The sequence below is a fragment of the Euprymna scolopes genome, chromosome 2, assembly GCF_053919585.1.
Source record: "Euprymna scolopes isolate OS-2025 chromosome 2, ASM5391958v1, whole genome shotgun sequence".
Taxonomy (NCBI): Eukaryota; Metazoa; Mollusca; class Cephalopoda; order Sepiida; family Sepiolidae; genus Euprymna; species Euprymna scolopes.
The window spans coordinates 33,833,097-33,858,425 of NC_136483.1; the positions used below are offsets into that span (position 1 = coordinate 33,833,097).

General features: G+C 32.7%; 1 protein-coding gene and 1 long non-coding RNA gene across 9 annotated transcripts in view; one reads left to right on the plus strand and one right to left on the minus strand.

Moving 5' to 3' along the window:
- The window catches only part of LOC145290702 (uncharacterized), a 576,300-nt gene that overhangs the window by 368,419 nt on the left and 182,552 nt on the right, over positions 1 to 25,329 (plus strand). Inside the window, exon 1 of one of the 8 annotated variants that reach the window (XM_080136512.1) lies at positions 19,822 to 20,032. The exons of the other annotated variants lie outside the window; for them this stretch is intronic. Coding sequence (XP_079992638.1) covers positions 20,012 to 20,032 — 21 coding nt within the window. The 5' untranslated portion in view covers positions 19,822 to 20,011. Of the gene's footprint in view, positions 1 to 19,821; positions 20,033 to 25,329 lie in introns of those variants that run through there. 8 annotated transcript variants of the gene reach the window in all.
- Positions 7,786 to 9,282, minus strand: LOC145290691 (uncharacterized). Its single transcript, XR_013869325.1, has 2 exons — positions 8,290 to 9,282; positions 7,786 to 8,243 (listed from the first exon to the last, which is right to left on the minus strand). It is a non-coding gene; the product is annotated as an uncharacterized LOC145290691 (long non-coding RNA).

A 25,329-nucleotide genomic window follows, 5' to 3' on the forward strand; every position in this document is an offset into this window, starting at 1 on the left:
AGGATCCGTGCTTGATTTATTATGGATTTATTTCATTATACTCCAATGGATGCTGTTGACTCTGAGCAACAAAATTTTGTTGATCCAAACGCACCAATCTACCGAAGCAGTGTATATTTAACGGACTTGTCTAAAGGGCATGAGTCAGGGGTTGCGAGCAGAACTACAACTGACTTTGATACAACTGGAGCTGGTGGTGAAGAGATTACCAATTCTACTGGCCAACAGAAATCTCCTAGATCTGCTGCTCTTCCTGATGGATTTGTCAAAGAGAGAGTTTCAAAAGCAAGTACACATTTACTTATATAATATATGTTATATATTTTATTATATTATATATATATATTATATGTTATTAGCAATACGTTTTGATAATTTCTGACTATTTTATGATAGTATATTTTCATGCTTACATAGATAATTGTTTGTTATATTATTCTTACTTTGTTGTTAGGAATTTCATTGAAAATGTAAAAAAAAAAAATTTCTGCTGTCAATTATAATAAGCACTGCAATTTTTTTTAATTGAATTATGAATGACCAAAACAAATTGCCAGGAGATTTTAACAAGTTAACTTATGTAAATACTTCAAAAATAAATCATTAATGATTTCATAATTGTCATATAAAGAAAGAATTGCATGGACACTACTGAGAGATATCAGATAAGATTTTTAATTTATTGGAAGTTATACTGATATGTTAAAGAATTTGAATTTTTTTTTATATTGAAATTGGAATCGTACTTTTAAAAAATGTTTTTACTAACATTCCCATGGAGTCGTAAATAAAATAAATAGGCGCTTGTGAGGAATTCTTTCTCTCTTTTCTATTAAAAAACAAAATTAAAGAAAAACCTATATAATGTACGTACCTGTAACGGAAACAAAATATCATACACCAAAAATCACACAAATTGATCAAGTAATTTTATTTTTATAAAGAAAATCGATTTTAAGTGAATTTGAGTTTTACCAGCGCCTCCACCCTCCGCATTTTAGGAATGGCTTTTTAAAATGTCATAAGCTTCAATTATTTGGAGTTATCTCCCTTGTTTCTTCAGATTGTTTTCAAAATGATATTGTGAGATCGTCACTGGTAGTTTAACAATAAAATTTGATTTTCTTTAAAAATGAAACTGTTTGATCAATTTACGAGATATTTTTATGTACAATATTTTCTTTTCATCACTGATACATAAATCATACAGATTTTTCTTTTTTTTTTTTTGGTTTTTCTCAGAGAGAAATTCTGGACAAGCACCAACAAATTTTACTAAGTTTTAAAACTAAAATTCTTTCATATTAATAAGTTGCCTTATGTTGGGAATGGTCAATATCAGAAAATGAGCATATATACATCACAATGTATACATATTATCAAAGTTTGTCTGCCATTTTTTTGGTGCTTAAAGTCTGATAAAAACTTTGTGATAAATCTTTCAATTATAATGAAAATATTGTTTGTTTTTTCTATTATTTGTGCTACTATTTTCGTCTTAGATGTTAATATCACAATGTTTTGGTGAATATAACATCCAACTTTCTTTCAGGTGTGTCTTGTCGAACATGGAAATCTTTGTCTAACTCTGGAATTTGTATAGAATTTCAAACTGAACCTTTTATTTAATCCACAGAGGTAGATTGTTCTTGTTTCATCAACCATAATCACGTAAAATCTCTTAAGTACAGTGAAACCTCTAGATATGAATGATTTAGCTTACAATATTTTCAGCTTGCGAAATGTGATGTAAAAATGTTTTTGTCCCCTGCCTATGAAAAAATATTCAGATATGAGTGATGGAAAAACTTTTTTTTCAGGCACTCAGTTCTGTGAAAATCTATTTTAAATCGGGGTTTTTTAAATTTTTTTTAGTAATTTTCTGGAAATATTTGTGTTGATTTTCATTTGGAAAACATTTTTTCTTGGGCTTGAATTTATTTTTTATACTCCCCCCCCCATTTTAAAAATTGAAAAATTATTATATACATTACAATTTTTAGCATATTTGAAGAATAAAAATTCAAAAAAAAATTTTGTTTTAATTTTCATCGTACACCCTCTGAATTTTTGTAAAGGGTGACGAAATTTATTATTTTTCTTAGAAATCACAAATTAGTTGTAAGAAAATAAATAATCCATTTCACTTTGAATCCTTTTTTTTCTTAGTGATTAAAATACTGATTAAAAGATTGACATATTTTACAGTCATTTTTTTTTATTATTATTTAATAATATTTAGCACTTTATTTTTTTTAGATGTCAAAGAAAAGTAAAAACAAATAGCAATGGTTAAGTACTATTTAGCTGTTTTTTCATCCTGGTTGTACCTTTATAAAATTAAATGAGTGTTTTTATAGAGCTTGCAACGGACTAGACAATTTATATGTAAAACATTTTTCAGAATACGAAAATTTCCAGAGATAAAAGCCAAGCTAGAACCAATTAATTTTGAATTCAGAGTTTTCACTGTAATTTTCTAAATTAGGTATAACAGACGAAAATTTTAATTAATGCTAGTTGTATTTTGATTACATATTCTGAATCTACATGAATTATGGAATCTAACACTTTTTATTTTATCAAAATATTTAAAACCATTAAATTTTAACAGATTTTTGTTTAATTTTCTTACACGTGCTGGACTTTGTCATTTTTTTTTTGGCCATTTTAAATCCTAGCAGAATGCCATATTTGGAGTCCTATATTTGGTAAAACAATGAAATATAGCAGCTGAAAATCAACAGCCTTAGTCAATGTGCATCAGAATAATTGAGGATGCAAATGCTGATGGTATAACATCATACTTCAATAATCTCTACCTGAAACATGCAAGTCATCTTGAACAAATTTGACCGGATAATATGAAAATGGCCCAAAGCCCATATTTTGAACCCCCATAAGACCAAGAACAATAGTTGTATCAGCCTGATATTTCAAATACCACATTAAGACTAAACCACGAGGAAGCCTATTTTTTTGGAAGTAATAGAATGAATACTTTGTCAACTATGACACTTTAGGTTTTGAATAAAGTGCATTTTCATCATTTGTCAAAATGTGATAAAAACTCCCAAATCCTTTCTTGCATAACTAACTCGCGAGAAAAATCTTCATTTAACAAAATATACCTGGCAAATATGACATATAATCTTATATAAAATTAATATTAATGTCTTATCGTTATATTAAATTAATTTCAAATGAATACTGCGCCGAGAAAGTACTTTTTTAGGCAACATTTCAATGTAAATAATGACGGCATGCGATGAATAAAACTATTCACGAACGATCGAATATTTTTTTCGAATGACCAATTTAAAACATTCAAAACATTTAAAATATACACATATCTTATATAGAATTTGTTAAAATAAATCCTGACCTATTTCTCGATATAGTTTGTCTATAGACGTCATACTGAGTTAGTTGGCTGTGCTGGGGTAAAATAAATTCAGTTATCAATGGTTGACGTGTTGATTTTAAATGCACGTGGTCATTATAGTCATTTTCATCGTAAACGTGTCGTAGTTTCGAATTATATTTTATTTTAGTTTTATAGATTATTGAATGATCTTATATATGTTTCATTACTTTATTTTTATTAGATTTGTTTGAATTATTCAATCAAACTTTTCATTTGTATTTTTCATGAACTTTAAATAAATATTTTCGGACAAAACAATATGAAAATAAAACAGAAAATGTCAGCTTTCGAACTAACTCATTGCTTCTCATATAAAATACATGCAACCGTGCGAAAATGAAGAAATTTAATAAGAAGTAAAAATGGCTTCCAAAATTTTGTTAACAAAATGGCTTGAAGTAACCAAACTGGCCTGTTATTTAAACTGTAAATGTTACTCGCGCATTATCATACACATAAAAATAAATGGCATAGACTTAAAGTACATAGAATAAGCTTTTATTTGATATGCATTTTATTTTAGTTAAGATTATTAAAAAAAAATAATAATAGAGCGATTTAAAAACGACATTTTTCGCGTTTTGCGAGAATTTTCAGCGGATAGTTCGATCTTCAGCATAGGACATACCTAATTATATTAGTATTACCTATGCTGAAGATCGAACTGTTGACCTTCAGAAGACTTTGGACTGATTATTACTAAACACTTTACCTATTGCGCCATGCGAGCCTGTGGAAAATATGCATCTGAAGAAGATTAAAAATTACATCCGCTGAAACGTTGTGAGAATGACACCCAAGATGAGAGCGTAGTCCAAATAATACAAATCATCAATCCTCATCTCAGAACGATTTTCTTTTGTCTACTATTTTATATTTGTTTATAATTTTATGCATTAGCTTTGCTGTTAAAGTTTTTATATCTTTATCTATATATTGGGAAGTGATATACAAATTATCATTAGCATATTAAGCGATGCTCTTTGTGTAAACAAATTGAGCTTAGGTATTTGGACAATATCAAAACATTATTAATTCACTGCCCGTATAGCAGCAATCAAATAGCACAATGGTTAGAAGCTCCAACTGTCATTTGGGTAGTCGGGTTTCAATCCTGGCTTGAGGTAGTTGCTTGTGAAACAGCGAAACAGTACTGTATGTGGATGAATATATATATATATATATATATATATATATATATATATATATATATATATATATATATATATATATATATATATAAGCATAGCATTAAGGAAGAAATTCGTCTATATCATTGCATCATTGTCAAAACTCTTGTGTGTGATATTAATAGTATAAAATGTACTTATGGCAAGCTAGCATTTTTCCTGCAGTTGTCTTGGGAATGTCCATTTCTCCTGTCTCTGTTAATTTCAAGTCATTTGCATGAGGCCCTTTCATTTATGTGGCCAGTTCATTCCAGATTATAGAAGAAACTGGTTCAATCTGTTCAATTTACTCTATAAAACAACATCCTATCTTTGGTGCATCTTATAAAACACCAGATATTCCAGGCTTAATTGTATTTCTTTCTTTTTCTTTATGAAATAATAAGTTGGAAGTATTCTATAAAGAGATGTTCTTTTACCCAACACCAGTACCTTTCCTTCTCCAATAATTTCTTAGTAGCGCCCTACATCAAAGTGGCAACAAGCCTTGTTTGTGGTGAAATGTAATAAAAAAGAAGAAAAAAAAGGGAGGATCGAAATAACTTGTTAATTAGTTTGATTAAAAGTGAATAAAAATCAAAACTTTGCTCTTAGTATTATTATTATTATTATTATTATTATTATTATTATTTAGTTAATGTTTTTAACATTATTACAAATACATGTTTTAATTACACTCATCTGTACTGTTTTCAAAGTTTGACATATCATATAATATTTTAAGCCACTTTTTATCATGTCGAAGTGGAAAATTATAATTTGACCTCCATCCATTCATAGCCTTGAGCCCTGGAGGGGTAAAGGCCATCCACGACTTTGTAGAAGCTTTTGTAGTGTGGAGTTCTTTTTTCGGGGTGAGAGTGCTGGTCCCACGCCCAACCTTCCCAGAACGTACATACAGCACCTAACCTTCCCGAATGGTCACCCATCTGGTACTGGCCAAGCTCAACGTTGCTTAACTTTGGTGATCTGGCAAGTGGTGGTGTGTCAACGTGATTGTGTCATACTATAATTGGACCTAATCAAATCAAATTTATAAAATTCCTATATTCTGATCTATCTTAGGGCGAATGAAATACAAATTTTGGGCTAATATGTTTACAGAATCTTTCTAACTATGCCAAGGAAAAGACAACACTACAAAAAAAAAAAAAGAAACTATGCATGGATCAATAGTTTCATGGTTATTAAAGTAATGTAACCTATTATGGGGTTTTTTATATTTACAATCTGTTGTAAAACTGCTTGTAAATTTGATATTTCCTAGAAACTTTTTCCTTCATAGGAAGCTGACTAAACCTGTCCAGTATGCGTGCCAAACCATGGTAGGGAAGAATCCCTTGTAATACGAATATAGATCTGAAAGAAAAGAAAAATTAATTATTTAAAGAACTGTGGCAAAAACAGATCGTAAATATTTAGAAGCTAGCAGTTAAAACAAAAATGCTGGAATAAAATCAAGCGTATTTTAGAAACCAGACCTAACGAAAGAGAATGAATGCTATTTTAAACTTCAGCATATTAATTGACCTAAATATTTTTACCAAAAGTTTCCATAGTTTAAAATATTTGTGGCATTTGTTGAATTGTCTCTTTTATTTTTTTTTTTATAATATTTGTAGGGGACTAGGATATATAAATACCCCAATCCCGTTACAAAATAATAATGAAACGAATGGGAATTGAAGGAAACAAGGACACAATTAATGGATAAGATAAATGTCGTTTATTTGCTGTTGAAAGAAATGAACATTTTTGTTATAACATGTCCGCGCGTGGGAAGAGAAATAAATGTTGTATGAAAATTGAGAATGGTAGTCCAGCGTGTAGACAAAGGAGAGGATATCAGAGTTGTCATCAGTTAGTAGTCAGCGACGCGAAGGTGTTCTTAGTGGCCAGTAGTAGGTGGAAAGAGAAAGGGTGAGAATGTATACATACAGTCATTAGCTCGTGCCCCATACATAGTAGGAAGTGGGCATGAGGTGCGCGCGCCGAAACGGCGCGCGGCTTGTTCGCCCAACCTCTCTCGTTGAGAGTTGGTTCTAAAGAGGAAGAAACAGCTTATCACCTTGTTTTTATACTCGTTTCCAGAGTGTATTTTGCGCATGTGTATTTCCTTAGAAAGCGGAAGTGACGTCGTCCATGTACGTGATCGTGTTCGCGTGTGTGAGTACATGTGTGTACGTAAGTGTGTGTGTGTATATATACGTGAATTTGAGTGTATGTACGCGAACGTGAATAAGTGTACATGTGTGGACGTGGGCGCGTATGTTTGTGTGCGCGTATGTATATGACAGCTTGAAATATGAATGTGTGTTTTGTGTGAGACTTGAAAAAGGCTCGTACAAATACTCCCCTTCCTAGGAAAAAAAAAATACATGCAGTGTATATATTTATGTATATATATATATATATATTTTTTTTTTTTGTGAGTAATGTTTTCGGCAGTTGATTTTTTTGTTCTGTTTTTTTTTTTTTTTTTTTTTTTTTGCTGTTGGTGTGGTTGTTTGAAAAAAACGTCACAAAGGAACGGAATGTCAAAAACGGAGTTTGTTCGTAAAAAAAAAGTATTTACTTACGCGTGGAAAATGCGTTTACTCTTTTTTTTTTGCTGACATTTGTTGGTTTGGTTTCTGTTGTGTGTTGACATGTGCAAAGAGTTGCTTGGACAGAGAAGTGAATTGTTCCGTTTGGAAGGAAAATTTTTTTTTTTTTTTTCGTGTTGACGGTGTCGTGTGTGTGTCCAGTTGACGGTAGCTTCGCATGGTTCTGCGGTAATGTGTGCATCGTTTGGACGGGCGCTAGTCGCGTGTTTGTTCTTGTTGAACGGGGTCTGGTTACTGTTGTCTTCGCAAGTGCGTCTGCGGTAATGTGTGTACATTGTCTGTACGGGCGTTTGTTGTGTAGTCGTTCGTGGTTGCCGGCTGTCAACGAAACTTCCAAGTTTTGAGTTTATCCGCGTGCGTCGTGCATCTCAACTCGTATTGTTGATTCAACTTCTTCCTATGTGTTGATAGGGATGTCCTGTTTCTTTGTTGTTGCGTCTGCTTGTGCGGGAGGGAATTGCATAGGCCTATGTGATTTTGCTCCTCGCGTTTGTTGCAGGGTAATGTCAGGAAACTGTGAAAATGTTTGTCAAGCTCAAATTTGTTTTTAAATTCGATATGAAAGTCGACAACTCCGTGTTCGTTTTTTTTTTTTTTTTTTTTTTTTTTTGCAGAGTCTGACGAGGGTTCGTCATTGTAGTTGGTAGTAGCTATTCCTGTGGGTAGTGGTTTGGTTCGCTTGGTTTTCTTTGTTGAGAAGTTCGCTTTTTTCTTTATCAAATAAAACGCGCGTCTCGCTCAAAACAATTAATCTCAAAACGGTAGGGTCGCCATGCTTGTTCGTTCCCAGTCAGTCGGGCGCCAGTTTGTTGTGGACTTGTGGCATAGGAGGAAATGCGTGCTCCTTTCGCGTTCCGAGGGAAAATGAATTGTCTCGAGGAAGAAACGAACGACATGTTAAATTGAATTAAACGAACAGGAATGTCTTTGGTGAAAGAAACAAGTAAAAGAAAGGGTACCACACGTGGTTAGTTTTGCGTGCGTCTTTCGCTGTAAGCTGGTGAGAAAGAAAGTTTATAGCTTGGCGTGCGTCTCTCGTTAAGTGGTGAAGAGGAAAAGTTTATACCTTGGCGTGCGTCTCTCGTTAAGTGGTGAAGAGGAAAAGTTTATACCTTGGCGTGCGTCTCTCGTTAAGTGGTGAAGAGGGAAAGTTTATCTTTGTAGAGAAAGAGTCTGTGTGTGTATGAGTGCTTCATTCAACCTCATCCATTTCATTTAAATAACGGGGTCACCAAATTTGTAGGGGACTAGGATATATAAATACCCCAATCCCGTTACAAAATAATAATGAAACGAATGGGAATTGAAGGAAACAAAGACACAATTAATGGATAAGATAAATGTCGTTTATTTGCTGTTGAAAGAAATGAACATTTTTGTTATAACATGTCCGCGCGTGGGAAGAGAAATAAATGTTGTATGAAAATTGAGAATGGTAGTCCAGCGTGTAGACAAAGGAGAGGATATCAGAGTTGTCATCAGTTAGTAGTCAGCGACGCGAAGGTGTTCTTAGTGGCCAGTAGTAGGTGGAAAGAGAAAGGGTGAGAATGTATACATACAGTCATTAGCTCGTGCCCCATACATAGTAGGAAGTGGGCATGAGGTGCGCGCGCCGAAACGGCGCGCGGCTTGTTCGCCCAACCTCTCTCGTTGAGAGTTGGTTCTAAAGAGGAAGAAACAGCTTATCACCTTGTTTTTATACTCGTTTCCAGAGTGTATTTTGCGCATGTGTATTTCCTTAGAAAGCGGAAGTGACGTCGTCCATGTACGTGATCGTGTTCGCGTGTGTGAGTACATGTGTGTACGTAAGTGTGTGTGTGTGTATATATACGTGAATTTGAGTGTATGTACGCGAACGTGAATAAGTGTACATGTGTGGACGTGGGCGCGTATGTTTGTGTGCGCGTATGTATATGACAGCTTGAAATATGAATGTGTGTTTTGTGTGAGACTTGAAAAAGGCTCGTACAAATACTCCCCTTCCTAGGAAAAAAAAAATACATGCAGTGTATATATTTATGTATATATATATATATATATATATTTTTTTTTTGTGAGTAATGTTGAAAAAGGCTCATACATATTATTTATTTTTTTTAACCTTTTAATGAAAATTTGAAATAAGATTGATTAAAATATGAGATGCCTAAAGACACATAATACATAATCAATTACATGGTTAGGATCATTCATACTACAACTTCTTCAGCGGCATCTTTTCTAACTTGGAAACCTTCTAATGGAACTCTGAAATCTATACAGAATTTTGAATTGGACAGTTTATTTAGTCCCTGACGGTGAAGTGTTCTCATTCTCTTAGTCATGACTGGATAGAAGTGTTAATTTATGTTATTTCCAGTTATTGTGGCCTGTAGTAAGGATTGAACGTTCAACAGCTACAAGACTGTCACTTCAAATTGATTCTTTACCAATGCTTATAACCGTTATGCAATGGGCTCAAAATTTCCTAATAAGTTCCTAAGTTAGAAAAGATGTACCTGAAGAGTGCAGATTGGCTGAAACCATGTGAATCAAGATGAGAATAGTAGGCAGAATAATCCAAAGTATTAATCTTCTCTCAAAAATTTGGAAAACATAATTAGTATTTAAATGGACTTCTTTAGAAATTTACATTTTCTTCACTCTTTGGTGAAAATGTGCAGGGGTACTGATAGCTTTTTAATTTAGGAAATTTTATGATAAATTTATGTTACAATTTCCTAGAGAAAAAAGTGAAAATTTAAAAATTAATAAGAAAATACTTATATTTTTACATTAAATTATCCTCCAACCCAACCTAAGGGATCACATGACCAGAATTAAAAAAATATACATTTGAAAGGCCAGTCTGTTCTGGTGGTTTGAGAATGCGAATCCTTAAATACAGCCAGTTGTATGCAAAGCCAATGAGTTTATATTGTTTGGATTATTCAAACTACTGTTCTTATCTTGAATGTTATTTGCACCACGTTTCAGCCGATGTAACCTCCAACTTTCTTCTAGTGTATCTTGTCAAAATTGAGAATCTTTTTATTGAACTCTGGAATCTGCATGAAATTCGACAAAAAGATTCCCGAGTTTGATAAGATACACCTGAAAAAGGTTGGAGGTTACATCGGCTGAAACATCGTGTGAACAACACTCAAGATGAGAACAATAGTCTGAATAATGCAAATTATCATTTCTCATTCTCCAAAATTCAGAAACCAGAAATGTATTTTCTTGATTCTTATCATAAAATAAAATTGTACTGTTATAAAGAAAATGGTTGGTACTTGACTAAAAGAGGAAAAAGAAAGAAAACAAAACAGGTGGTAAAAAGGAAAGGTTTTTTGTATGTTTTAATGAAAAAGTTGACTTGCATCCTTGGGATGCATGGTTAGGATGTTACTGCATCCTTGAGATGTTCATGCATCTCTGAATCTTTATCATAACAAAACATAGCTCATCAGTATCTGCATTAGCGATTGCTTATAGATTTACTAAAAATAACTTTGGTTAAGCCGCATCTGCTTTGTTTTTTATTTGTACAAGATGAGCTTGGTTGTATCTTTATATGCTTTAAAGGAAAGAATAATTATATTTTAGTTGATTAGATGATGTAAAGACGCTTATGAATGTTTTCTTTATTTTTTCGTGTCTAATTATATTACAATTTGATTGTGTGTGGTGGGTGGGTGACGGTTGTAGACTGTGGGGGTCTTTTTGACCTGGCTGTAATTACATCTGTTCTTATTATAACCGTTGAGGTCAAGATTAATTTTTAGAATGACCAATTGTAATCGAAGATGGACATGAAAGAAAAGATGAACAAAGATGGGGGGGGGCATTGTGATGGATATTATTTCGGAGATATCCATTCATCCTCTGATGGGTGGAAATTAATCAAGATTAAACTTTTGAGTATTTACGGACATCATTCATCCCCAAGGAGGAGACAGCTGCTTGACATCATTGTCGCTTTAAAATCCTGTTTTTCTTGTGTTCTACTTATAGAATATTATGATTGTTTGTAGTTGCGTCCTTGCAGAGTATTTTATTTTGTATCAGATTTGGGCTGGCGATACAAATGGCGTAGTATATCAACAAACTTACTTAGCAAAGTAATCCTGCTGTGCTGTGAGAGAATTATGCTAGTCATTAAATTTTATTTTGTTTTAATTGAAACTGTATTTAAGCATATTTTACGATCGGGCATCACCAGGCAGCATTTAAGTTTTCAATAAGATAAAAAATAAAAAAATAAAAGAAAGGCATATTTTAAGAGCAATTCGGAATGTTAGGTGATTTTTAATTTATATATAAAAAAACGTTATGAGGTTTTTGGAGATTGTTTATAAATAAAAACTTGATTGGTTGACAAAAAAGTATTAAAGTACACAGAAAACAGAAAGTAAACCATTTTTGAAATCTACTTACTAGAAATACTGGAAATAACTTTTTTCTTTTAGTTGGAATTGGACAATTGTCACCAAAAGCAATCATTTTACTGATTCCAACTTTTCAACTTGTTTGAAAAAAAATTTTTTTTTATTACTCTTATTCTCCCAAACCAATGTATATTGTCACTTAGATGTAAGGGGCTACTACTTGAGACCATATCTACATGGCCACTATGTAGAGAGTTGAGCAGCGAGATGTCTGTTCGCATTACATTTAAATTTTGTCATGTTAGTACAGTCAAGGAAGCAGGAGACTGGGGAGAAATTCCAAAGTCTAGCAGTTTGAGAAAAAAAAAAACACTATTAAAGTAGAAGACTTTCCAGCATCTAGGGACTTCTACAGTGAAGGGGTGAGATTTTGCTGCTTGTTGAGTTAGTTGGGGTATTTACATCAAAGGGGTGGACAAATGTTACAAGTTCGTCAGAGCACATTCCATTAAAATACTTGTAAAACAGGCACAGAGATGCAACATTGCAGGGATGGGAGTTGGAATTATTCCACAACTTTTTTTCTGAACATCGACAAACTATTTCTGACAAGTTGTTTTATTTTGGACATTAAATAACCTATAAGTATTAGTATGCCATAAAACAGAAAAAACTAAACCATACTAAATGAATCTAGAAAAGGACGATTAGAACAAAGAAAAAAAGGCCAATGTTAGTGTGATCCAAAATAAAACAAAGAAATCAATATACATTGTTATAAAATGCAATATCTATAATCAAAGGAGGATTACCTATTATGTATGTATTTATGCCTTACTGTGCAGTTTAAATGGTAAAATGTTTATATTAGGTTGGTGTAAAAGTTTTTGCTGATTTTAAATTTCATCTTGAAAATGAAAAACTATTTTTGAAAATCTTTATTCATAACGATCTTTGCTTTTTATAACGTAAGTCTATCTGTCAATGAACTTATAAATGCCTCGCTTGTAAAATATTTAGGTTTTGGTGTGAAATATGAATCTAAATGTTCAATCTTCTTGTGATGTTAACTTAAGATCCTCTAAACGGTGTTGTAATCCTCAAAATAAGTGATAATCTGAATGGTAAATGGTCAGGAGTGATAAATGGTAAAGAGAATATACAGGATGGGGCAACATTTCTCAACCAAATTCTCCTAGACGATCTTTGGTCAGTAGTGTTGTGTGAGAACAAGCATTATCATAATGGAAGATGACTCTTTCTGTTGACTAAACAAGGTAATTTTTGGGTCATTTTGACTTGTAACTCTTACTTCTCTTACTTTGTCCTTTAGTCCTCATATTCCATGAGCAATGTTTCTGACAGCAGGAAAGAACTGCTGTTTTGGGGGGTTAGAAGCTATCCATATAACATTTTCATTGGCTAGTTTTTGAATTTGAAGTGGTATTTTTTAGCTTCTTACATCAAGTAGCTTTATGCTTTGTCTGGAGCGATTTCCATTAAAATAAATTCTTTTATGTCAGTAGAGTATTCAAGGTTATCACGCAGATCAAAATAGCATCTGAACCAAATTGACATTTAGATATACATGTGTTGTTTTATTTGACATCTGAGAATCTTGAACTTTGTTTTAACTTTTAATGTGGCACAAGTTTAAGTTGACCAGTCTAAAGAAACTGATTATGTTACTGTGTTTTAAACACATCACAGCATCTCTATAAGAGGTTCGGTTGGTCATGCCGTCCATTGATCGGTCACGCATTTTCATTGCTTACTGAGTGGATTGGATGAGCACATATATTATTTGAGATGTGTTCAAGCATAGGTTTGTCCCTTGTTAATTGCCTCCCTATGATGGAAGAGTTTGAAACAAGGTCAGTTTTGAATGTGCATAAATTCAACTCCCCAAAAAAGGGATATTCTGGATTGGGACAAAAATTACCTCCGTCTAGAAAGATGTCTTCTCCACTAAACTCAATCAGAACAGATACTATATTTTTAAATATTTATAAATATAAAAAATTACATTTAAATAAATTAGGTACAAGTCCATCAAAAGTGTGAGGAAAAAAGAGGGCAGGGTCATTAGTCATCTTTGGTTTAAAGTAATAAATATGTCTATCCTACTCTTAACTAGAATCATCTCAGTCACCACAATACCACATTTACTCTAGGGGCTGTCTTACTTAAGATATCTCCAAATTTGTTGGTAATTTTATATTTCAAAATTATATTTATGTACAAAATGCACTTTGATCTTAGCCAAAAGGTCAACTCATTGCTGATTATTTATCTCATGGCAAGAAGATGTGATACGAAGGAAAATGGGATTGAAAAGCAACCACTCTAGAGAAAAGGCACTTTGATTTTCCAAAAATGGCTAGGCAGTTCCATATATATTGCTCCAAAGGGGCATTTGAGGCAATTAGCAATAAACTAACACCTTCTCAGAGATGATAAAGGCCAACTTGTTGACATGTCACATATTTTCATTGCTAAACATATTTTAGAATCTGTCAGTTGATCCCTTGGTTGATCTGTCACAAATTTTCATTATTATTCAACATTGGACTCTTATTATTTTAGATGTGCCCAAATATCTTTATAATAGCCTCTGTCAGTCTGTCGCACATAATTTTTTATAGCACTTTTAGATATGTCCATGGATTTCTATAAGAGTCTCAGGCCGTTTGTCTGTCACATTTCAGTTTGAAATATCATTTGCATTGCTAAACAAACAGATTGAATAGATGTATCTTAAGAATGTTCATTCTTTATTCCCTGGTGAAGATAGTCATTCTCTATTTGTATTCAAACAATATAGAAGATTCAATTAACTCTGGTGCTACTAAATCAGGCTGTCTGAAGATACCGGCTTCCTGACCTAAAATGCAACAACCATTGATGTTGTTTTATTTTCTTTCCCTTTACAAAACTTAATCATGTTCTGCAATGTCAAAAACAACTATTTTCCTCTACAAAACAACCAAACAACATAAATACATATTTGAGCATATAAAGGACTTGTAGTCTAAAAACTTTTTGGCATAAAATAACCTGAAAAAGGTTGGTATGCCGTAAAACAAAACAAATAAACCAAACTCCATGAATCAATATTTAAAGATATAAAGAACTTGAAACATAAAAACCGTTTCCAAAATTATTGGATTCAGCATTAAATAACCTGAAAAGGGTTGATATGCTGTAAAACAAAACCACTAAACCAACCATCAGTTAACTCTTAGATTGAGTTACTGAACCAGAACCGTTTATCTGATAATCTTTTTTTAGACTTTCAAGTTCTTATCTTTTGGTATATGTTCTTGTTAATTGTTTGTTACAATTAATGATCTGGAAAGATATTCTTTTTTTTTTTTTTCAAAATTTGTATGTGTTTTTTTTTTAATTATTAATCTTCAAGAAAAAAAGAGGGCTCTTTTAAATGTAATCAATTTCTGTTTGCTTCCTACCGACATTTCAAATGTGAGTAAATACGATTCAAGTTATTCTTCAATCTGATTGCTTTGCACTTTTCCATCACTTAATGAACTTTTGAAAACAGAATTTCTTTTATATTTTGCTCAGCATCTAATTAAAATCTTTTTATTATGTTCACTCGATGGTCAAGAGTTTACAACTAGGTGGTTGAAACAGAAGAATAAGTATCCGCGGTTGTGTAAGAGAACATTGGCATGTGAACCTAAAAGCATTTAAGTACAAAGTAAAGGCAATTATGCAAATTTAGGCGTTGTTAGGAATCCAAAATGGCTGAATAAAAGGTGATATCTTTTTGCTTAAGATAGAATTCTGTTTTGGACACTATCATCTCCAGAACTTTTATAACCGGGTCTATTAACTGCAGACCATGATAATTGCTCCGGTCAACAGCATAATTTCTTCTAAATTCATTCAGATTGATAATGAAACCCTTTTTCCAATCAATGGATATTTGTTCATTATGGATGATTGCGACGGCCAGGTCCCAGGTCATTGATTGTTTGATGCTTTGATCATCTCAACCACTACTCCAGATGGTCCAACTGCTTTACCAGATTTCATTTTGAAAATAGCCATTTTTTAACCATCCATGAATGGGCTTTCTATTAGTAGGACATCGGGCAGATGTTCTGGGTCTCAATCAAATTATATATATTATATCAATCAAATTATATATATTATATCAATCAAATTATATATATTATATCAATCAAATTATATATATATTGTTTGATACCAAAGTTTAGAAATGCATGTGACCTTGATTATTAATAATTTGGAATATGACCACATTACTATTTAGTTCAAAGTTCTTATGTGATATTCTTTGTTTATGTGTCCTGAATTAGGCTTAATAAAGTTAGTTGGAAATTATCATTAATCAGTGCTAGTTACCTTTGATGGATTCCTATGTAGTCTTCTTTTTAAAAAAATTTCTTTTTTAATATGGAAATAGTTTCAGTCAAGTAACCACAATGCCACATTTATTCTGGGGGCTGTCTTATGATATCTCCAAATTTGTTGATGATTTTATATTTCAAAATTATATTTAGTCTTTATAAATAGCCACTTAATATAAGGAGCTAAAAAAACCCCAAAAAACTCCAAGTTCAAAAACTTGTTAATGATAAGATGGACGTTAGATGGATAGATTCTGACCCAGAAAACAGCAATTCTTCCTCCTTTGTTAGAAATATCACTTATGGAATGTGAGAGAAAAGGATTTTTATGGTTAATAAAAATATTAAGGATACAATGTTAGATTTACTGCCTTGATCAGCATCGTATCCTTACAATCTCTGGTTATGGTACAAATCTTATAATACTTTATCGAATTAAAACTATAATTTATATGATAAAATGCTTATTCATATTTCTATGCACATTATCATCTTTAATGTCCACCTATAAAACTTAGTGATACCAATTAACTGTTGTCTCATCTTAAGTACTTTTAAAACCTACTCTTTTTATTTTAATGTAGTTTTCATACATCTAATTGCTACAATTCTAAATAAGCTAGCAGGCTATCTGACATTGCTTGGGCACAAAATATGCTTAAAGATTATATTTTAATTAATGCAGATTTTGTATTATTATATAGCCAATTCTCAATTCATTATGGTATTATACCTAATATGTAGTAGTGGTTTCAAAAGTAAGAAAAAAATGAAAGGGTACTACAAGTCCAAATGCCCTATATACTATATTAAATTTTAACTCTGTAGACCAACTATTCAGAGAGGAGTTTGATGGAGATTTTCGCACAGACACACACACATATTCACACACTGACAAGGTCACCTATATGTCGAAAATAAAGAGTTCTAATGGGGATCTTATTGAATGTGCCAAAAGTACGGGGACACTAAAATAAATTTATTAACGTTTAAAAAACGATTAAAATATTGGCACAACGAGGGGAAAGTAAAAATAAAAATAAAAAAAAACTGGAGAAAAGATTCAAAGTTCCCCAAAGAGAAACAATGCATTGGATGTTTCCTTTTGCCGGCACAAAGAAGGTTGACGCACCGCAATAGAGACAGACTCCAAAATCTGGAGTCTGCTCTATGTAGCACCTCAAACCATTCTATTTTATATCTATCGGCACAGCACGGGTTATCAACCAAATGCTGGCCAATAGCAGAGTCCAAGGCTGCAGAAGGAGGAGACCACCAGACCCCATCCTCCCTTGTCTGATCTTCGATGGAACATGCTGGTTTATACGAGTCAAAAGGTGCAAGGATGTTCGCCAAACATAACCAGCATCGCACTGGTATTTGAATTGATATACAATATTGCTATTTTGGATGTAAGGCAAACTATCCTTGCAAAAAGATGGAAAAGCAGGTCTCGTAGTATAGAACTCTTTATTTTCGACATAATATTATTTTATTATTATTAGAACTCTTTATTTTATTATTATTAGAACTATATTTTCGACATAATATTATTTTGTACGCTATCGATTTTCTCCTGATGAGATGATAGCCGAAAGAGCTCTTGAGAAACTTCCGCTTATTATTTTCAATATATATATATATATATATATATATATATATATATATATGTTTTCTTTATTTCATTGATGTTAATAGCTTTCTTAACAAGGTTTAAGGTTTCGTCTAAAAGATATTGCCAACATTGCTGCAAAGAAAGTGGGCTCTCTCTATTATGCTAGAAAATTACTCACAACTGACAGTATCCTATATCTCTACAATGTCACCATTCGTCCCTGCATGGATTATTGTTGCTACATCTAGACTAGTGCATCCATCTCTAGTCTCTCCCTATTAGAAAGTATTCCTGACTAATCTCACAAGCAACAAAATCCCACCCTTCACTATAGAGATCCCTAGATGCTGTTCTACTCTGATAGTTTCTTCCTTCAAATTGCTAGACTTTAGAATTCCCTCTCAGTCGCTTGCTTCCCTTACTGTACTGACATGTACAAGTTTAAGTGTAATGTGAACAAACATTTCACTGCTCAATTTTCTACTTGGACGTAAGGGGTTACTATTTGGGACTATATCTACAGGGGTAGATATAATCCCAGATAGTAACCCCTTGTGTCCACGTGCTACTGTGCTCTGTTTGGGCGTGAATAAGAGTAAAAATTAAAAAATTGTTCATAATTAAATCTGTTTCAACAATCATATAAGGCAAATGTTAGCCTATGTTTTAAAAGATATTGTTGAGTTGATTTTAATATTTAATCTTTGTCAATATTTTATTTTTGATTAGTCGTAAATAGAGAAAGAGAGGAGCTTATATTCTCACACTTAAAATTCCTCTCACTGTCGGTCATAACATGAAAGACAATTTAATAACATAGTTTTTTGACATTTACCAGTAAATTCATTTTCAAGTGTATTCCATGGCTTATTAGACATACATTTGATCGACCATTGTTTCTTTTTATAAATACATTTTAACGGTTTAAAACTCTTCTATTAATAATATTTACTAAAAAGAAAAGAAAAAATCACAAAATAAAACTATTCCATTAAGTTTTTTTTGTACTTTTATCTATTTCTTTCTCTCAAATTATCACATAAACGGTATTAACCTAACAAAATTACACATAGTTTTATAACGATTTGCCTCAATTATTTAATGATTAAACGATACTGCAATAATTAAATAAACTTTTAAAATAATGTTTAAATAATTTATTAAAAGGAACAAATGAAAGAAACTAAAATGAAAATAAAATGAATCCTGATTAGACAGCTTAGCATTTATAAAATTAATTCCAATGTAAGTCAGAATATTTTAGGTGACAGAAATAAATCTGTATCTACCCCTATAGTGCAATGTAGAAAGTACTGTCTCGAAGAGTACTCTTTTAGAACTGAGTCTAACCGTTAACAAGATAAGACTAGCAACTTTTGTTCATTTAATCATATACAATGAATTGTTTAATAATAGGCATTGTTCAACCATAAATATCTGAACCCGAATTGGAATACCTTAAAATTGACAAAGTAAACCTGAATATTACAAGATGTAAAATTTATTATAATAAAGATAACATGAGCACATATCTTCTTTTTTTTTTTTAATGAAAAGTTAATATTTATCAAGATTACTTAAAAATAAGGGTTGACTATTTGTTGTAAGAAAATTATCTTCACATTGAAACTAAAAAAGAAACCTTAGAGAAAAATTACGAAAGCACAAAGTGGCATTCATTCTAGATGGATTGAACTGGCTTCCTCCAAAGGGGAAGTTTTAGGGGATATCAAATTCATAAGTAGTCCTTAATTGCATGTATACCGTTAACAGGAGAAATGACATCATCAGATTTTTGCAGTTCTTGCAGGGCGGTGTTTATGTCCCACATACGGCACCTGGTATTCCCAAATGGTCATCCATCTAGTGCTGACCAGGCTCAATGTTGCTTAACTTAGGTGCTGTATGAAGAATTAGTATGCTATTAAACAAAGTGAACTTCAATATTATTAGATTGTTATTACAAATTTTGCAAATCCATGACTCTTTGCTCCAAAAGATTATCACGAATCACCACATTGAAACTAAAAAGGAAACCTTACATTTTAAGGCTTCTAATTTAAAAGTACTTGAAAATAAAATTTTTATTTAACTTAACTAATAAGCCTGGCTTAGTGTTGCTCAACAACATTGATCTTTGTGGGTGTGGGAGAGGGAGAAACTAATGTTCCCAGTAAGATATAACTTATAAGTGACTGATGGAACGTAAGCAAGACAAAACATGCATTTCACATTCAATCGTTTCGTCTACTAATGACGTTGTTCTTATGTTGCTGTCATAGATATGATTTTAAAGAGAGGATTTAGTCAGTTGCGATTAATGTTACTAAGTGTAGCTATATCGAGTTCTTTTTACATAGTTATTGAATAGCATGCTCTGACAGGAACAACAGCGGATTTGGAATTATGGACTCCTTACCTAAAACGGTTGGTATTATTTTATTTATTATTAGCACAACTACAGACTGGCCTCCTTCTGTTTCGATAGACAATGAATATTCTCTAAAAGGGGACCTGCTTGATGAGAAATCTATAGTGAAGCAAACGTTTAACAATTCATAATAGCACTTCTCTTCTCTTAACCAGACGTTTCTTAAGTCCAATAACTGAAATTTATCCAAGATGACCAAAAGAAATGTTGGATGAGTGCAGGAGGACTAGTGTCAATTCAGTTTGCCTTATTATGCACTAGCTGCTCTACCAAGGATTAAGAGTCTAGTCTATCCTACTATTTCACCCATAGTTAGGAATGAAAAATAGATTCATAGTTTAATTTTTAAATCTTAGAAAGTCAATGTTATGAAATATTTTATTAAATGATTAAAATCTTTTTTTTTTTTCTGTGACTTTCGGTGTGAGACACCTTTTTTAAAGACTTGTTTTTTCTTTTTTTTCTTCATTTCGCTTGTGGTATTAACTATGAGAGGTTGACCCCTCATGGAAAAAGAAAAGGATATGTCCAGTGTTATTGACGGTTATCAGTCTGGATTCAATGAGTGTGTTTGTGTGGAGTTTGGTATCATCTTAGAAAATATTTTATCATTATATGATTTTCTAAAACCTTCAAATTAACTTTATGAAATAATGTTTTCAAAGTTTGGTTTTCTAAAATTTTCAAATTAACCATACGAAATAATGTTTTCAAAGACGTGATTAAATGCTTTCTATTTAAGTTTCGTAATTTGTCCAACGGTTTTAGAGAAATTGAATATACAACCACTTCAAAAATTAAAACACTCATTAATCCTAAATGGTCATATATTTAAATAGTTACCAGTATCAACACTGCTTAATTTTGGTGATCTGAGGAGAACCAATGTAATGTAGCTGTAGGCACTACTACTATTACTACATTAAGTAGATATCTGGGGCAGGCATGCACAAAAACACCTGTGTGTACATGTTTTCATCGACCACCCCTTGAAACAGCAGAATGTACTCCTCTAAGAGCTATATAAAGACAACACCTGAGTCATTTGAAAGTAACTTGTAGGTTGTTCTCGGATCGTGTCAGCATTCATAATTATCAGCGTTATTGTTTGAGTCTTTGTTAAGCCACATTGGCGATACTATTGGAGTCTGTGTTGAGTCATATCAGTGTTATTGTTTCGTCTCTGTTGGGTTGTATTGGCCTTCCTGTTAGGTTCATGTCGGCAAACGTTCCAGTCTGAGTCAAGAGTTCTCTTGATTTTATAGACACGTCTTTAATAATTTTTTTACCAATTCTTTTAAACTGATGTGAAGAGATAGCAGTACATAATAATTACACATTATCAAATTGTCATGATAGAAATTTGTCTACAAAAGGAAGTTGCCCGGATGTTTGAAGGTGTGTATTGAGCAAAAAAAAAAAAAAAAGTTGTAGTAGGCAGGCAGGCTCAAACTCGTGATGCGAAGGCGGAAAAGCAAGTGGAGGTGTGTGTAAGGGTGTTGGTTGAGCCAAAAAAGAAAATGTTCACCTAAAAAATTCAAAATCAGTTTGTTTTTTTTTTCTTTATAAAAATGTTTTTATTTCACTGCTAACCATTTTTCTGGTACTTAAAAAATATGTCATTCTTATGCTTTTTTTTATTTTTTTTTTTTACTTTTTATTGTGAAAGAAAATAAGGTATTCTTATAGCTCTCCATACTTTAAGCTATTACATGTAAACCATCTGGAAAACTTGGTTGTAAAAATATAAGTAATCAACAAAAATCAGTTTTCTATATAACTTTAATGTAAAATGATCACCTCTTTTATACAAGACAGCGTTTTAAGGACATGTAACCCATTTTATTTGTTTTAAATCTTAGCCATATTAATGTTCCTGATCAACCTTTAGTAGAAAATATGTCTACTAACCATAAGTCCAGGTTGTAATATGAAAAATAAAGTCGATTATATGACTTGACCATTCGGGCATAGTTTATGGTAACAAATTTAGTTAACAGCCCTAAAAGTTAAAATGGATCAAAATGGGGAATATTCTATGTAAAATTTATATGCACAACTAACTCTCACTCTGAATTATAAAAATAATTTTTCTTTCTTTCAGACATAATCGCCTAAAAATGTAAAATCTCATTTTTTAGGGGAGGGGTTTACTTTTAATTGTAGATATATTTTCTTTTTTAATTTGACAAATTTCTAAATGTATTCTATCTAAGATTTTGATAAATTCATTGTGAGATTTTCATTTATATTTTTAACTGGTCCCAACTCTGGTCATCAGACAACAGGGAAGGTCATTATGCAATAGGCAAGTGAATTCAAGAAGATTTACTTTGCTTATCATAGTTCAGTAGTAAAAAAATGAATAAATTAGACTCAAGAGTCAATGCTACATCTGGGAATGGGGTTCCTTGCCTGCAGTCTTTGAACATTTTTTAATATTCTGTTGTAAATGAATATTCTTCTAATAAATATTTGTTTATTTACTTTTTAGTGTCAAAATTTTTTTCAAAGAATCGCCTGGTGAATCGAAAACAAGGCTCAATTTTTTCCATTTCCAATTTCGATAACCCAAAAAGTTCTGATTTTTTAAATTCCCAATTCTGATTAATCATCGCAACACTGGTATTAATACCAAGATGACTACTTAAATAAATATGTGATGTTAAATATTCAATGGGATTCCTTTTTTCTAACATTATATTGTGGTGCATGTTTTTTCCAAGCAAAAGTATTTCTATTTTTCTGAGCAGTATACACACAAAAAGTTTGATATTAACATAATAATAATTGATTGTTTCTGCGTAACGAAACATCTGTAAAAAATGTGTTGGAACAGATACATCAAGGGCAATTCCTTTGGAACAGATACATGAAGGGCATTGCCAAGGCTGTTACAATGAAGGTGGGCTCTCTCTCTACCGTGCCAGAAAGTTACTTTTGCCTGAAAGTATCCTGTACCTCTACAAGTCCACAACTCACCCATGAATGGAGTATTGTTGTCATCCTCTGCCTGTCTTACAAGTATTTTAATGGTAGATGCTCTGACGAACTAAAAGCTCTTGTACCCCCTCAATATGAATACTCCCGACAAACCCGACAAGCAGCAAAATCTCACCTTTACACAGTAGAGATTTCCAGATGCTAGAAAGCCTTCTACTGTAATAGACATGTCAAAAGTTTGTTAAAAAAATATTTGGAACTTGGAATGCAGCTATATTGTTATTTTATATATGCTCTTTAACTGACATTGAGCTTCTAAGTCAAAGGATTGGTTTGCACGAAGGGTGAAATATAATTAAAAAAGCATATTTTACTGAAAAAATTATATATATAGGGTGGAACGATAAATTTGTTGCCCTAAAACAAACAACACTGCAGCTTTATTTTAAAACTTTTATTGACAAAAATCAATTCAGGTAACTTGATTATGTGGTAGAGTTGACATCTATTCAATGTAGCCGCCTTCAGCCTCAATCACCGCTTTGATATAAGTACAGAACTAGGAGAATGCCTTTTTCACAAGCGCCAACAGGAACTCGGCAGATGGTGGTGATCAGGCTGGCTTTGGTGTTGTGGGAGGTCATGTTGGTGACATTTTTTTTTTTTAATTTTGTTTTTTTATTGCATTTCCTTCCCAAACAGGACACACTGCAAAATTGCAGGGACACTATGTAAGGAATTTAGCAGCAAGATGACTGTTTACATTACATTTTAATTTCTGCATAGCATAGTCAGGGAAACAGGAACCCGGAAATGAATTCCAAAGTCTAGCAGTTCTGCGGAAGACACTATTATAGTAGAGGGCTTTCTAGCATCTGGGGCTCTCGACTGTGTAAAGGTGAGATTTTGCTGCTTGTCGGGTTTGTTGGGGGTATTCACATCGAGGGGGTACAAGTGCTTTTAGTTTGTCAGAGCATCTACTATTAAAATACTTGTAAGACAGGCAGAGGATTACAACAATACTCCATTCATGGGCAAATTGTGGCCTTGTAGAGGTACAGGATACTTTAAGGTGAAAGTAACTTTCTGGCACGTTAAAGAGATCTCACCTTTCTTGCAACAGTCTTGGCAATGCCCTTGATGTATCTGTTCTAACTCATGTTCTTTGTGAACATTAAGCCATTAAGTTTGAACAAAATACTCTCAGGTAATGTATCATTAGCCATAGTTATTGGTGGTTGAGAAGGTTTCTTGTAATTATTGAAGGAAACAAGCTTAGTCTTGGAAGCATTGAATGTGACCATTCATTTTTGTTTCCATTTTACTACAGATTGGAGGTCTTCATCTAGTGTTTCCGCCATTGCCTTAGATATCTGCTCATTCGTTTTTCCCTTGTGTCTGTTATAGAGTGTGGTGTCATCAGCAAATATACCCATTTCAGAGACAATTTTATCAGGAAGGTCATTTATGAATATCAGGAATAATAAAGGGCCAAGGGTCGACCCCTGAAGTACACCTGCATTTCTATCATATTGTTTAGATGTACAACCATTAAGGACAACCTGGATTTTTCTCTTATTTAAGAAGGATTTAATTATGTTAAGTATTTGTCCAGTGATACCGTATGATCTGATTTTCCTGAGAAGACCTTCATGCCATACCCTGTCAAAAGTCTTAAATATATCTAAGGCTACTGCCCTACCCTCCTCTACTTTGTCCAATGTATGGTATATATGTTCAGAGATTACATTTAGGATATTTGCAGTAGAACAGGCTTGCCTAAATCCTTATTGTTGGTCGGACAGAAGTTTAGCAACTGTAAGGTAATGGGCTAGAGCTTGGTTAATTATGGACTCAAATATTTTGATGGAGGCTAATGGGGCGATAATTTAATAGATCAATTCTTTCACTAGAATTCTTGTAAACTGGTACCACAGAAGCAGTTTTCCAGCAGCCAGGAAAGCAAGATTCGTTAGGTATTTGTTGAAAAGTTTGAAGAGGACTGGAGCAACCTCAGCATAGCATTTTTTTTATAGTACAGCCAGGATGAGATCAGGTCCACATGCTTTTGAGGTGTCTAGGTTTTTTTATGAGATCATACACTTGAGAAGGGATCATTTTCAGATCATCTAATGTGAAGTCTGTCTGCAAAGGAAAATCAGGGAGGGAGTGGTTTGCTGGGTCCAATGTAGTGTTTGAGACAAACCGACTGGCAAGCAGGTTAGCCTTCTCAGTTGCTGACCAAACACAGTCATGATTGTTGGATCGTAGGGGTATTGTTGATTTCCCATTATTTACTACATTGTTGTAGATTTTCCAGAAAGCACTAGTTCCTAATTTTTGCACTTCG